The sequence below is a fragment of the Falco biarmicus genome, chromosome 8 (genome assembly GCF_023638135.1).
Source record: "Falco biarmicus isolate bFalBia1 chromosome 8, bFalBia1.pri, whole genome shotgun sequence".
Lineage (NCBI taxonomy): Eukaryota > Metazoa > Chordata > Aves > Falconiformes > Falconidae > Falco > Falco biarmicus.
In genome coordinates, this window is record NC_079295.1 from 33681525 (window position 1) to 33694888 (window position 13364).

General features: G+C 44.2%; 1 protein-coding gene across 1 annotated transcript in view; it reads right to left on the reverse strand.

The window, feature by feature from the left end:
- Positions 1–222: 222 nt before the first annotated feature.
- The window catches only part of ESYT3 (extended synaptotagmin 3), a 34315-nt gene continuing 21173 nt past the window's right edge, over positions 223–13364 (reverse strand). Inside the window, exons 11-23 of the mRNA XM_056348864.1 lie at positions 12957–13005; positions 12219–12308; positions 11286–11348; positions 11127–11195; positions 9545–9610; positions 8064–8150; positions 7074–7223; positions 6052–6494; positions 4889–4978; positions 4213–4344; positions 2621–2726; positions 1953–2002; positions 223–1043 (exon numbers count right to left, since the gene is read on the reverse strand). Of these exons, the coding sequence (XP_056204839.1) occupies positions 1007–1043; positions 1953–2002; positions 2621–2726; positions 4213–4344; positions 4889–4978; positions 6052–6494; positions 7074–7223; positions 8064–8150; positions 9545–9610; positions 11127–11195; positions 11286–11348; positions 12219–12308; positions 12957–13005 (1432 nt within the window). The 3' untranslated portion in view covers positions 223–1006. The remainder of the gene's footprint in view (positions 1044–1952; positions 2003–2620; positions 2727–4212; positions 4345–4888; positions 4979–6051; positions 6495–7073; positions 7224–8063; positions 8151–9544; positions 9611–11126; positions 11196–11285; positions 11349–12218; positions 12309–12956; positions 13006–13364) is intronic.

The following is a 13364-nucleotide window of genomic DNA, read 5'->3' on the forward strand; positions in this document are numbered from 1 at the left end:
TCTGGAGAGCCTGTTTTAAAATGTTTACAGTTTCAGATCAGTCTGGGATGCTCGGCAAGTATTTTTTCTGGTTATGGACTGACGCAGACTAGATTACACTAATTTAGGCCTAAAACAGTTTAAGCTTGTTTCAGGTGGTGGCTTATGGGTTTCGGCCTAGCACTGAGTTAAAATTATTATGGTCACATTTCAAAAGTCAGTTTTAGAAAGGCATAGATCAAGTTTCTTATGCAAGACAGAAGTTTATTGTACAGAAACAAGTGCACCAAGCTTCCAAAAATATTTTCGTATATTTTGCTCTGATTATTAATAAAGCTTAGTTTACAAAACTCTGCTGTTCCGCAGGTGGAATGCTTTACTATCAAAGTTCACAAGATTTTGAAATGTAGTGTAACAAAGAACAAAACATGGTAAGGCATCACAAGCCAAAACCTTAATGACATCATAGTAAACTAATTATATACATACCTGCAGCCATGATCTGCTAAGATATCAATACTTAGTTTCTTAAAAAGCAATTGCTATTAAGAGTCTTAAACAGTTTCTTTCAGGGGCTGCTGTAGCCCTACAGATGAAGAATGCTGTTTAAAAACTTGTACTTTTTTGAAAGAGTAATGCTTCCATGTCAAAAACAATGTGAATAGGATCCTGGGGAAATGAGACTGCCCCACAGAGAAGTGACGCTTACCTGACAGTCTAGAATATTTCCAGGTATACCACTTCCTTAAGAGAGTATTCATACTTAAGGGTTCTTTGGGGGAGATATGCCAGCAACAGCAAAAATAAAGGACACTGTTTAGGGACAAATTATTCCCAATGTGGGGTTTTTGTTTATTTTTTTACTTCAGTGAGAACTAATCTCTGAGGATGATGATTATGAAGTTTATATGTCCTGAGCTGGAGACTGCTTCAAATGTGCAGGGACTGTTCAAAACACATTAATTACAAGAGATATGTACATTCATACAAAGTTGAAAAATTAGCAACTTATGTACATGAGAAGAAATCAAATTTTCTTGCGCCTACTCCTTGTCAGCTCATACCTGCAAGACAGATACAATTAATGATTATAGTAGTTTAAGACTTTCTTTAAAGTTTTAACTGGCACAACAGACAGAACTTGGGCTGTACCGCTTGTGCTCCTCCACAGGCAGCGTGACAAAGGAGGCCTCAGAGATGGCCTCAAACTTCAGCTCTTTACCAGGACCTTTGGATGCGTCATTTTTCTCCTGCTCCTGCCAGTGCCACACGCTGACGCAAGACACCCGTGCAGGCTGGGCTGGGGAGCCCGGTTTTCCTACCCTGCTGGCCAGCGCTGGCCCCCTGCCTGTGCAGCTGGCAAGCTCCTGGACTACCCACCCTGCATTCCTGAGGCTCCATTGAAGGAGAAACAGGGAAGAACTACTGCCATTAACTACAAACATAGAAGGGGAGGAGAAAAAACCACCCTGGTTCTTAATCTTTGCCTCCGACCAATGCTTAAGGTGTAACTCTGAACCACAGCGAAAATACAAGCAAAACTGTAAGTGGCTTATAATAATAGTTTCTACAACTGCTTTGTAATTAAAGTTTTATCATATATATATATTGCCGATCATATTAATTTAGTTGAGTTCATTATCCAGGTTAAAATTTGTTGCGAGATTACTTTAATAAACATAATTCTTTTATGTGTCCCGGTGGCTTTCACGGTAACTTTAAATATGCTGAAGACTGTAACTGACGTATAGGCCTCTTATTAAAATGTTGCACAGGGCAGGTATTGCACTAGCAACCGGATTAAGATACAACTTAGATAAAACTACCAGATTACTTCAAGGTAGCCCTGCATTTGCAGGTCGAATACTTTCTCACTCACCAGCACGCACAGCCCATTTCCAGCCCTCCGGCAGCCCCACAAACTCCCAGCAAAACAACCGGCAGGGTTTGAAAGTACCGAGGTGAAAACTTACCACTGTGCAAAACCTTTTATTAAGTCCTCCTGTGACAAGTCGATCCGCACCTTTAAAAAGCACATTTTATTTCTTCGTGTATTATTCAGCGTACAAGTATATGAGCTAATGAGCCAGCTCCCCTCCCAAGGCAGACCTGCTTTCAAGTTCTAGGGCGGCAGCTCAGGCTCAAGGGAAAACAAGCTTCCTGCGCTCCTGCACATGGGACACGGGCGGTACCCAGCCTCAGCACTGCAGCTCGGCTGCCTAGTAGCACTACTTGGAAGCTTATCTGTCACTGAAGCAGCACTTCCACCGTACTTTTCACAGAACCAAAGCTTAAAACACTGTTGGCAAATTCTGGGGTTTAATCCCACGTTTTTCTCAGCTTTGAGTTTGCACTATCGGAGCCGCTCCCCAAATGGGCAGCGGTGGATTCCAAGGAAACATTTTTTTCATTTCAGAAGCGCCCTTCTGAAATGAAGGGGCGTAGCACACATCACGTGAGACCACACAAGCTTCCACATGGATACAGCCTGATTTCAGATGAAAATCTGGCAGAAAAAGTTGTTTCCAGATTGCTAGTCCTGTTACTGAGATTTAGTTACTAGAACCGCATTTCAGGATTACAGGAATCGCTCCGACAGCGCAGCTCTATTAAATCGGTAACGTAGCTTCTTTAAACTTACTTTCCCCAGCTCCTTCCTCTCCTGTGAAATGAACGGCCTGTTGTTTTTCACGGCAATGTCCAGTGTCCTTTTCTTGACATCTTCCAAAGATTCAAAAAATTCAAACCTAAAAGTTTTGACAAGAGACACCAAAGAAAAAAATTAAAATGCTATAAGCGTCAGTGGCCAGAATGCAGGGACAGAATACAGCACCAGCAGCCAGAATGTCTAACAGAGAAGGAAGAGACAGAAAAGGCAATTCTGTAGTTACATTGGATTCACATGGTAAGAAATCTCTTCTTGGCCTCATCAAAGACTGCGACATCTGTTCAGGCTGTTCGCTGTGCCAGGGGCAAGGAGGAAAACATGCATCCTTGATGAAAAGCTATTTACCATCATTTTCCCCCTCCGCGGAAGATCAGCATATTTTCCATGCAACCCTTATTACTCAGAGGAAATAGCTGAGCCAACCCGCCAAGTTTCCAAAGTAAGCTTACACCACATTAAGAGAACACAAAGGTTGGAACCTGTGGCAATTAAATTCTTAATGGCTCTGACTCACGCCTCTGGCACACATCATCTAATGTCAAGTGAGTTTTGTCCACCCTAAATCACTTCAGTTCTGCCCACCTGAATAGCTTTTTCTCAAGTCAGAGCTGTAAAACAGGTAATGTGTTTTGGAGCAAAGTATTGCTCAACCTATTACACTTAATTGAGGATGTATGGGATGCACCAATACTGTGACAAGGAAAAAGATGCTGTTCCCAACAGCTGTGCTGGCAATTCATCAGCAGTTACAGGAGAGTAGGCAGAAGCAAAATCCACAACTGTAGTGTTTTGAGTGTTAAGATGAAATAGTTTAAAAATCTTTTCTCCATTTCTGACCTATACTGACATACAGAAAGGACCCAACACAGGAAAAAAGTGAGCCACCCAAGGCCACCCAATATTCATGTATTTTCACATGTGCATCTGTCTTTAAATATGGGATTAAAACCACCTCTCAAAAGAGCTCTGTGTCTGAGCATTACTGTGTTTGGGTTTATACAAAACACTTTCCATTTCAGAGGCAGAGCTGTGGACATGACACTGTCAGCAAAAAGGGGGAAGCATTCTACCCTGCTCCCACCAGGTCTTCATGACAACATCCACCCGTCTGTCCAAAGACTGGTCCAGCCTCAAACGGCTGCCTACTACTACTTTGACTTTTGGCAAGCTGTCAGAATAAGCACCAGGCAAAGAAGTATGGACAGAGAAGGAGGCGTTGTGAGGTACCCAAATGGAAAGATTGCCTCCGCAACAACAGGGGGTTTGACACGGGAAGGGGAATGTCTGTGCAAAGCAGCAAGCGGAGCCCCATCTGCTAGGATCAGGGAAGGGGGCAGAGGAAGCTGTGCCCTCTTTCAAGGGACAGACACCACCACAGCAGAGCCAGGCCTGCCCCAAGGACTCCCACATCAGAGCTGAAGTGCCATTTTTTTTCAGAAGACAATTTTTTTCACGAGACAAACCTTCCGAGCAACGGGAGCATGCATACCTTACGTAAGCCCTTTCGTTGTATAGGGATCATAACTGTTTTGGCAGCAATAATTACATAATTAACATTTTCTTACTTCTCGTCATATTGGGGGTTCAGAGTTTTTTTCTTAACAGAAGTCTTCTTCCTGCTTGCCCATCTTCTATCTGGAAGCAGGTATATACGAACGTATGGATCTACTCCACGATTGGAAGAGGGTACTAAGTTTCTGTAAAAGAAGCAGTGTTGACAAGCAAGGCAGGTTCTCCCGCTGCGTGCTTTAATACCTTCTCTCTTCAAATCAGGCCAACCCTTCATGGGCCAAAAACATTTATCTTGGGAGTTGGAACATAAGCAAATAAAACTTTAAGAATGTGAAATTAAACACAATTTTCACTGATGAGTGTGTGGCCACTTATTGGGGTTCCTACATTAACATTTACAAATTCAGTCATAGGTATCAATCCTTGTCATGATGCCCGTCATGACATCCCAAGACAGGCATCGGTTGTCAATGCTGTTCAGAGGAAGTTTTGGGCGGATGAACGTTAAAGTATCTCTACTGCATGGAGCGCTGCTCGCTGGCTGCTCTCACAGACCCGCTACGGGCCTGACCAGAGCTGGGCTTAGCAAGGCTGCACAGGCTGAAGCCAGCCAGGGCTAAGGCACCTCAACGGGCAGCTTACGCTCCGGCTTTGCTGCGTGTCTGACACAGGCTCGGAGAGCTCTTCCCCTTCCCTTCACAGATACATGCAAGCCATCGTCAGCATTACCTGCAGCCGTTCACCAGCACGACGAGGCTTTGCCGTACAGAAGCATACCGCACCGTGAGCTGAATCTCTCCCAGAGACATTTCAGTCCCGCTGTAAGACAGTTGCACAGCCAAAGCTTTTAAATACAGCTACGGTTTTAACAGACCACACGCACAGACCTAGCAGCATGCAACAGGACACCAGCTTCAGAAGTTGGTGATGCATTTTCAACTCAAAGCAACTTTCAGGGCACTGTTCTTTCTGGCACCCTAAGGCTTGCTATCCAGAAAGCAGCTGGACCGCAGAGGCTCCCCAGATACCTGCTCAGGTCAGTGCCAGCACTGCCTACCGCCCTCCGTACAGGGAGCACAGGACAGCTTTCAGTCCCGCAGTACAAACTGCCAAACAAAGCACCTACTTGCCTTGCTGTAGATGGAGCAGCAAAGCACACATTAGCATGTTATGCAGCTCCTTAAGGATGTCTGTATATGCAAAATGGGACCTTTCTTATATTCCATTCTGCATGCTTTTCAAGTGGTTTCAAATCCAAAACGTCGCTTAAAAACGGCTTATGAAGGAGGCCCTGTTCAGAGATAGAGAATTTGCCAGTCCAGAGGTGCTAGATGGAACACAGCTGGAGCTGCATTTGATGTTCAGGTTTATAACTGCTCTGATGCTCTTAATTGAGGTGGATCTTCTTTGCTACTTCAGTTCATTAAGGATTCCAATAGCTCCATTTTGCACCCCAGGAGAGACAAATTTGGCGCTCTGTCCTCCTCAACAGAGCAGACTGCCTTGCAGCCTCACACTTAGCACTGTGGGACCAACACACACACGAGCCCACCTATCCACAAAAACTTTGTTCACAGCATTGTAAGTCTTAAAATTTGTTGCATAAAATACAGTATCCAAAACTTTAAGCAGCCAGATATTTCTATCAAGATTTTATGTTTTTATAGAAATGAGATATTCAGACTTCCAATATCCTGCTAAAACCAGGAGTGTTATGGGACCCAGGATATTGACTGTCGCTGTTGATTAGAATAATTAGGTCAATTAGTTGTAAGATGATTTGAGACCCAAGACTCCAAATGACTTAGTCTTGAATTCAACAGTATGCAACGGCAATCTATAAAACCTAAACGTGCCCAAGAGAAGAACAATTCAGCTGGAAGAACACCTACTTATGAAGGTCCAGGTTGCTGCTACTTAGTTCAAAGCACGAAGAAGGCAGAGAGCCCAGCGAAGTAACACTGGGTGCAAGCCTCAGCTCCTGTACGGCTGGCAGAGTGGGCACTACCGCTGCCCTGGTGTGCAATGCTGACGGCGGGGGACAGTCTGCATTCTGCTCATGCTCTGCCTCGTTAAGGCCAGCAACAGTTTCACTTGGTACAGGTGCTGCTGAACTGTCATTTGTGTCCAGGTCTTCTCTGCTGTCCTTTTTCAGCAGGGATTCAACTGCTTCAGAGTCTTTGCTCACAGGAGGTACTTTTGAGACTTCTGGGTTTGGTGGGGAGACAAACTTTTGCTGGTTTCCACCCTTCTCCACGACATGCACAGGACCTTGCTTCAAGGCACTAACACCAGCCTTAACCCTCTGTGAATCGGGTTCTTCAGCATTCAAGGCCTAAAAATCACAAGGGAGAGAAATGAGTGCTGCTCCCAAAGCACCGGGGTTAATGCCAACATTACCATCTAGGATGAAATTTCACCACAACCCTGTGACAGCAGGAATCTGCTATTGCAGGTGAAAGAGGCCTACGGGATTAGCTGTGCTTTTCTCTTCTCTTGTCCTACTGTGGTGGATGTATTTAACAGCACCTAAACACTGATCCAGAGCACACTGAGAAAACAATTCCTAAGCATCAGTCTCTCTTACTGTTTAGCAGCTTCGATTTCCCCAGCTTAGATTTTCCCAGTCCAACTCTCTATTGTCACGAGAAGATTTTGAGCAATGGCACAGCACCAAGTTTTAGGAAGCCTCAGGGATACCTCTCAGCTCCACCACACACTCTTAATTGCACTTAAAAGACCTTGTCACACTTCTACTTTCTACTAATCTGTGAAGCAAAGTCACATTTCTCCACACCCATCTTACACCTGGCTAGAACTGGATGGAAATTCTAACTTCCATGTTAGTTCTGTCTAACTGCCACTCCAAGATGGCACTGCGGAAGCCAAGTGAATATGGCAAAGCACACCTTACCCGCAACACAAGTTTCATCTTAATGAAGCTGCCTGAACTGGAATGGTCCAGCTGAAATCTCTGATCCAGAGTCATGTTTGGGTCCTTAAGCAAGTGGGAGAGACATACTACTGAAGTTCCCAGGGCACTATCCCGATCCTTGTCTTTTATCTAGGGTGGGGGAAAAAAACAAAGAAAAAATTATTAGATGGCAGACTGGAAAGCGTACCACCAGGAACAGCAAAGCAAGAAGGTATTTCAAGCAGAGACTACAATTAGCTTATTTACTTCAGGACATACCATCAATATGGTTACTTCCAAGTCGGTTTTGCCAATATTTCAGGAGTATAATAATCAGTATGTCTGGAGTAAAAATCCCATGCCAAACTATGCAGAGATGGAACTGCTGAACTGCCTTAGCAGAAAAACTGGGTCCTAGTATTCACTTTCCTCACTTGCTCTGGGGAAAACATCCCAGGCTGCTGGGATGTCAACTGGTCTAAACTTTTACAAGCTTTTTAGGTAATAGTTTGTTTAGCCTATTTAACCTCAAAACACTTTCCGAGTTCAAATCCGTTTCTGTAGCCGAGTGAGCTGGCTGTGACTGCAACACATGCTTGTGAGATACAGGATTTCTTAACGAGCCAAAATACCAAAGTGAAGAGAGAGGACTCAGGTTGAGAATTACGAAGGCTGCTATTTCTGACAGCAAAATACTCACGGCTTTACTACACACAGACCTGTATATACCTCCTTTGCACTTTGCAGCCAGAAACATCCCATGTTTTGAACTAAGATATTACGTGTTACATGATTCTAGAGCAAAGGCAGATACCAGCATCACCTAACAGAGAATTGCCTGTGCAACAGCAGGTACTTCTTCCACCGTTTCAATAGGAGGGCCCCAGCACAAGCACACAGAAACAACCAGCACTGAGATCACATCTGCCATAAAAAAGGCTTCTTTCTACAAATATGCACTTGGTTTTCAAAGGAAAGCTCTTCTCTCACCTCAACGTGGAGCGACTCGGAATGAGCACTGTGGACAAAGAAGGTGAAAGCCTGGCCCCACGTGGGATCTTTGCTGAAATTGCAGGTCTGCAACAAGAAGATTGTAGCATACATGTTGTCTTATTCTGTAAGCAGCAAAGAATACCATCACTCTGATCACCAGAGAGGGTCACGGTGACCCTCTTGTTTTATTCAGTGATGCTACACCCCAGCTGTATGGAGAGTGGGAATTTTCCAGGTCAGAAGCGTGTGGAAGTGAAGTCTACCACCAAACCAGAATGAGTTCTTCAGGGCGTGGAAATGCCCTGAAGAACAAGTCTGGTGAGCTGCAGCTGGCCCCAGCCAGGGCTGCCTGGACCAGCAGCCAGCCTCACCTGCAGCAAGCCACCACTCCTTCCTTCCCACCTCTCCACCCAGGGAAAGCCAGGGTGCTGCTTCCAGCCTGCAGGCACCCAGAGCCAGCTCCCAAAGCCACAGCAAGCTGGCAGGAAAGCTAGAGGGGCCGTTTGAGGAGTGCAGAGCTCACAAGAAGAGTAGGATGGCACAGCTTCAGTGCCATCCACTTCAAGGATGAAAGAGCATGGAAAGCACCCACAGGGGCTGTGGCTGAGGCTGCTCCGTAAACCAGCTGCTTCCACCAGGTCATGAGTGCTGGCAGCAAGGGGAAAGGAGCAGGGGAAAGCTGGAAGTCTGACCTAGCTCGGGAGAGGCAGGTGATGTGGTGGGGAAAAGGGAAAGCCAAAAAAGGTAAAAAGGCAAGCAGAACCCGATTTCTGGATGGAGCAGGTGGAAGAAACAAGGGAAAACAGGGGCCAGACCTGTATGCCTGCATATAACCAACAGGATTAATTCCTGTTTATTGGATGTCCAAAAGAACACAGGGCCACCCTCATCAGCATCCAGCCACAGGGCAATAAACACAGCAGCTACTGGGCAGGCAGAAGTCAGCTGTTGCTCATACTCATCAGGCAAAATTAAATACTAAATAATGCAAAAGGAACTGAAAGTAAAGTGGAGAAGAACCAGATACATCTTGTCCGAGTTTAAACAATAAAATAAAAAAATCCAGTAAAACTGTGAAACACAGGAGCCAGGAGAATTTGATGAGGGAACAAATGCCAGTTTGATGCAAATGACACCCTGCCCTGAGAAAGCACAAGCCAGATTGCAGACCTATCATTTTTTCCTCTTCAATCCCTGTAAAACTAAAGTATCTTGACCAACATGACCTTGTGGCCATGAGCACAAAACTACACATCTGTACAGTAGCTGATCACACACCCACTAATCAAGCACAACTCAGTGACACAGTGCTTCCAGCGTGCTGTTTGACCCTCACCTCCCAGCCTCTGCCGCTATCACTGTAACTACAGCTCTACATATCACCTTCACTAGTCCTACCCTTCCTAGGGGCTACCTGGAGATAATCACCCATGAAATAGAAAGTATTTGAGGAAAGCACAAGAGTCAAACAGCCTCACCTTGCTTTTCTGAGTCTTGTTTCCTACTGTGAGCAGGACAAAGGAGGAAGGTTCTCGTTCCATCTTCTGTCATTTAACACAAGGAAGAAAAAGAAAGCAGAAAAAAAAAGATAAAAAGAAGAGACATTTATAGCTTACAAGAAGCAATATCAAACCACTGCTCTTATTTGAAAGAAGTTGCTGGAAAACTGACACTAGTTTTCAGATGTGGGACATCTGAAGAGTGCAGTACACAGGAAAGATTCCCATCATAACACAGCACAGTCTTACCCTCTACCACTGAGAGTACACATTTAAGCCAGTTTTATGTATTTAGGTTACAACAGGTGAGCAGTTAAAAATTTGTCAAAAGCTGGGAGGTAACAGAGAAGAGAGCTGAAGGCTCAGTGGGATGTCTTCATCATTCCTAAATGAAACAGGACTCTCAGAATTGGTTTCTGAGGCTCAGGACTCACTGTAAAGCAGCCAGAAGCGAGTCATTGGCACCAAGAAACAATTCCTTTCCAGAAGCAGTAATACTGTGCTTCTCCACACTAATGCTATAGAAGCTAAGGCTGAGGATCTGTGTAGAGGAATGCAGGCAGTGTGTTGATCAGCATGGATAACATGCAGCTGTGGCCTTGCCCCAGGGCAGTGGGTTGGTTGACACGGATGATGTGCAGGTGTAGCTCGTTCCGCTAAGCGGTTAAATAGCCCTGAGGATGGCAGAGAGGGGGGGATTGGGGTTAGATAGAGGAGGAGCAGTGTGGTCTGACCTCTGGAGGAAGGAGATACAGCACAGACAGTAGAACCTGACCAACGGTAAAGCCTTGTCGCAGCCTACTAGTTTGATTGTGCTGCAACAGATCTGGTCTGGGCATAACACTGTATACAAAGTGGATACAGTGAAGTCCAGAATTAAAGAGTATCGAATGTAATGTGTATCAGTGCTGGTAACTCATCTAAATTGTAAAGATTGTATTTAGGAGGGGAGCTGGTCACAGAGAATGGGAAGCTTTATCCATTGCTCAGAGCTGTGGTTGTATGTAGCTTGCTCAGGAAAAAAGAGAGAAAGACATTCTTCCCTATACCCACCATTTACATCACAATTAAAATGCAGTATTTGGAGGAAAAAGTAAACAGAAGCAAAGAGAGAGGAGGCATGAACAACAGAGTGGCTTCCGAATCCCTCTAAAGCTGAGGAAGGATGGAATCCGGCAGTGAGGTCTCCAACTGACAAGGTTACCATGAACAAGCATATTCCTCCCATCCCAATGCGGGAGGTCAAGCTGGAACAGCTCAGTATGGGAAGAACCCCTGCAGCAGCAGAAAGGATAACATGACTAGGTCTGATGTCTGGAGTCTCTCTGTCCAAAGCATAAAATAAAAATAAATACAACTCCTGACACAATCAAGTATTTCCCCCTTGGACCTCTTTCACTGGGGCAGGGCATGGGCTTTCAGTCACTAATTTGAACCCCTGGTCACTTAGATTCTTATGCTGGGGAGGGTTTTTTTTTACCCACAGCTAGCTTCAGTTGCTATGATACTGCATAATGCAGAATGTTACTTTGCAAGTATGGGAGAAGAATTCAAATTTTACCTTGAGGTACTTGTTATTTTTGATCTTCTTCGCTCCACATTCGCCATTCGAATACTCAAAGTGGTTTTTCTGAATTAGTAAACAGAGTATTTCAAAACAATTAGTTTGTGGGCTTTAAGAAAAAGGAGTGAAGGCTACCTGCATGTGGTTTGTACTTACTGGAAGGTTGAAGGCACTGTCCAAGTAGACTATCAGAATAGCTGTAGACAGACCCTTCCTATCCTGTCAAGGCCAGAAAGATAAAACAAAACACAAGGTAGGCTTGATCACCCATCAACAGCAGTGTAAAGCACAACACAGATTCAAAGGACAGTTTCTGAAAGCTAAGCAGCTCTTCACCTTTCTCCTAAAAACTCGCAATTTGAGGAGCACCAGCCAATACAGCATGACAGTTTTAAGCACTTAGACCAGTAAGAAGAGGCGTAAGTGTTTTCAATTTACTGGCCTTAATGCTCTTCAGTCTCTCTAGTGCAGAACTGGTTGGATTCCCCAGTGCAGCAAGACACCTAAAAACATGCTCAGCCATATAACAACATCATCAGTAATTCAGTGTCAGCAGAAAAAAGCCTGGCAACAAATTTTATTCACTGCAGCAGAACTCAAATGCTTTTGCTTGATTATAAGAAACAGCATCCTTGGGAGATGGGCTTTATCCAAGCAATTCTGCTGGACAAGTAGGACACCATTTGGAACCACGGCCCTACAAAGCACCAGTGCTAGGTATCAGTCTATGACTAGTACAGGTTATAGACAAAGGTCCTACACAGATTCTAGATGAAGAGGGAAGGGAAAAATTATCAAAAAAGGGATCTGTGAGAGGCCACTTTGCAGTCAGTCAAACAAAGCTTTGCTAATTCAAGCAAAAATAGCTGCCAGATTTGAGTTACTCCTGAATTACCAAGGGACCTGGGGCAAGGAAATGCCCTTCCTCTTCAGGAGGGGTGGGGAGATGGAAATCACATCCAAACTTTTGACATCAGACAAAAAACAAAACTCCCACGAGTTTGCCTGGGGTTCCTAATTTTACACACTCGTTTGTTGATCACTGGACAGGTATCAGAGTATCTGAATCTTTTAAGCAAATATACCCACCTCATGTAGCTTTTCTTGGTCATTTACTAGTGAAAGCCACTCCAGTTTTAGATGCAAGTGTCCACTTGTTGTCTTACTTAAGGGAAACCACTAAATGGAGACAATAAAGAGTAACTTGAGACCTGTAAGGCAGAGTAATTTTTATAGATCTGTTGCAGTCTGAGACTCACGTACAACTGACAATAAGAATTGTACTTTGAGTGCCTTAGAGCTTGCATTTTTGACACTTAGATTGTAGCATGTCTATCTACTTAGAAACACAAGTCAGAAAAAACAGAAGATACCCACACACATACAAAGCATATGGGTATTTCCAGCCAGCAGCAGCACAGGACAGGCACCCTGGCATTGTTTACAGAGTGCTGGGTTGCAGGGTGAACCACAGTAAGATCGGATCATTTCTTTCCTCAGCAGACTGCTTCACCAAACTTCATCTGTAGCCTTGTACAAAAACATTTGGTACATACAGGACACACAGTAATAACAGCAGATACCTCACTGCTGGCTCAGCATCACCTCAGAGCTGTCTGAAGTTGTCGGCTTGATTGCAATAAGCATTGTAATGGCTACTTTAAGTTTTCTGAGCAAAGGTATTTTCTTTTTGTGAAAATACTACAGTGCAAGTGTGCAAGGAAGCTTTAAACACACAAAACCAACGTAATAGCAGAGGGAGAGCACAAATAAGTACACGTAAGCATACACCACCAACCATATTCAGAAATAAGTTGTGATCTTTACCTCATCAACAATTTTGTCATTCATTACATCCACTAGGCTTATAAGCAAGCTGAAAGACAAAAAGCAAGCATGTCAGCATATGCTTAGGCATACAGCATACTGCTGTTGGGGAGAGAAGAAACCACCACCAAGAAAGCACATGCTCAAATCTGTTCCAAATAGCAACTCCACACTACCTGTCTGTGTGCGCACTGGAACGCACTTACCCTTCTGAAGTCTCCCCCTTGAAATACTTCCAAAACTAAAATAAAATCTGAAGTAAATCTCAACTCTCATTTCTAATGGAGTCATATGATTCCCTACAGGACTCTCTGACCATTCTCTATTTTGTTCAAAGTTAGTTGCACTAGGAACTAATAACTTGGTATCAACATCTAGACAAAGGGAATAGCTTCCTTCAATATTAAA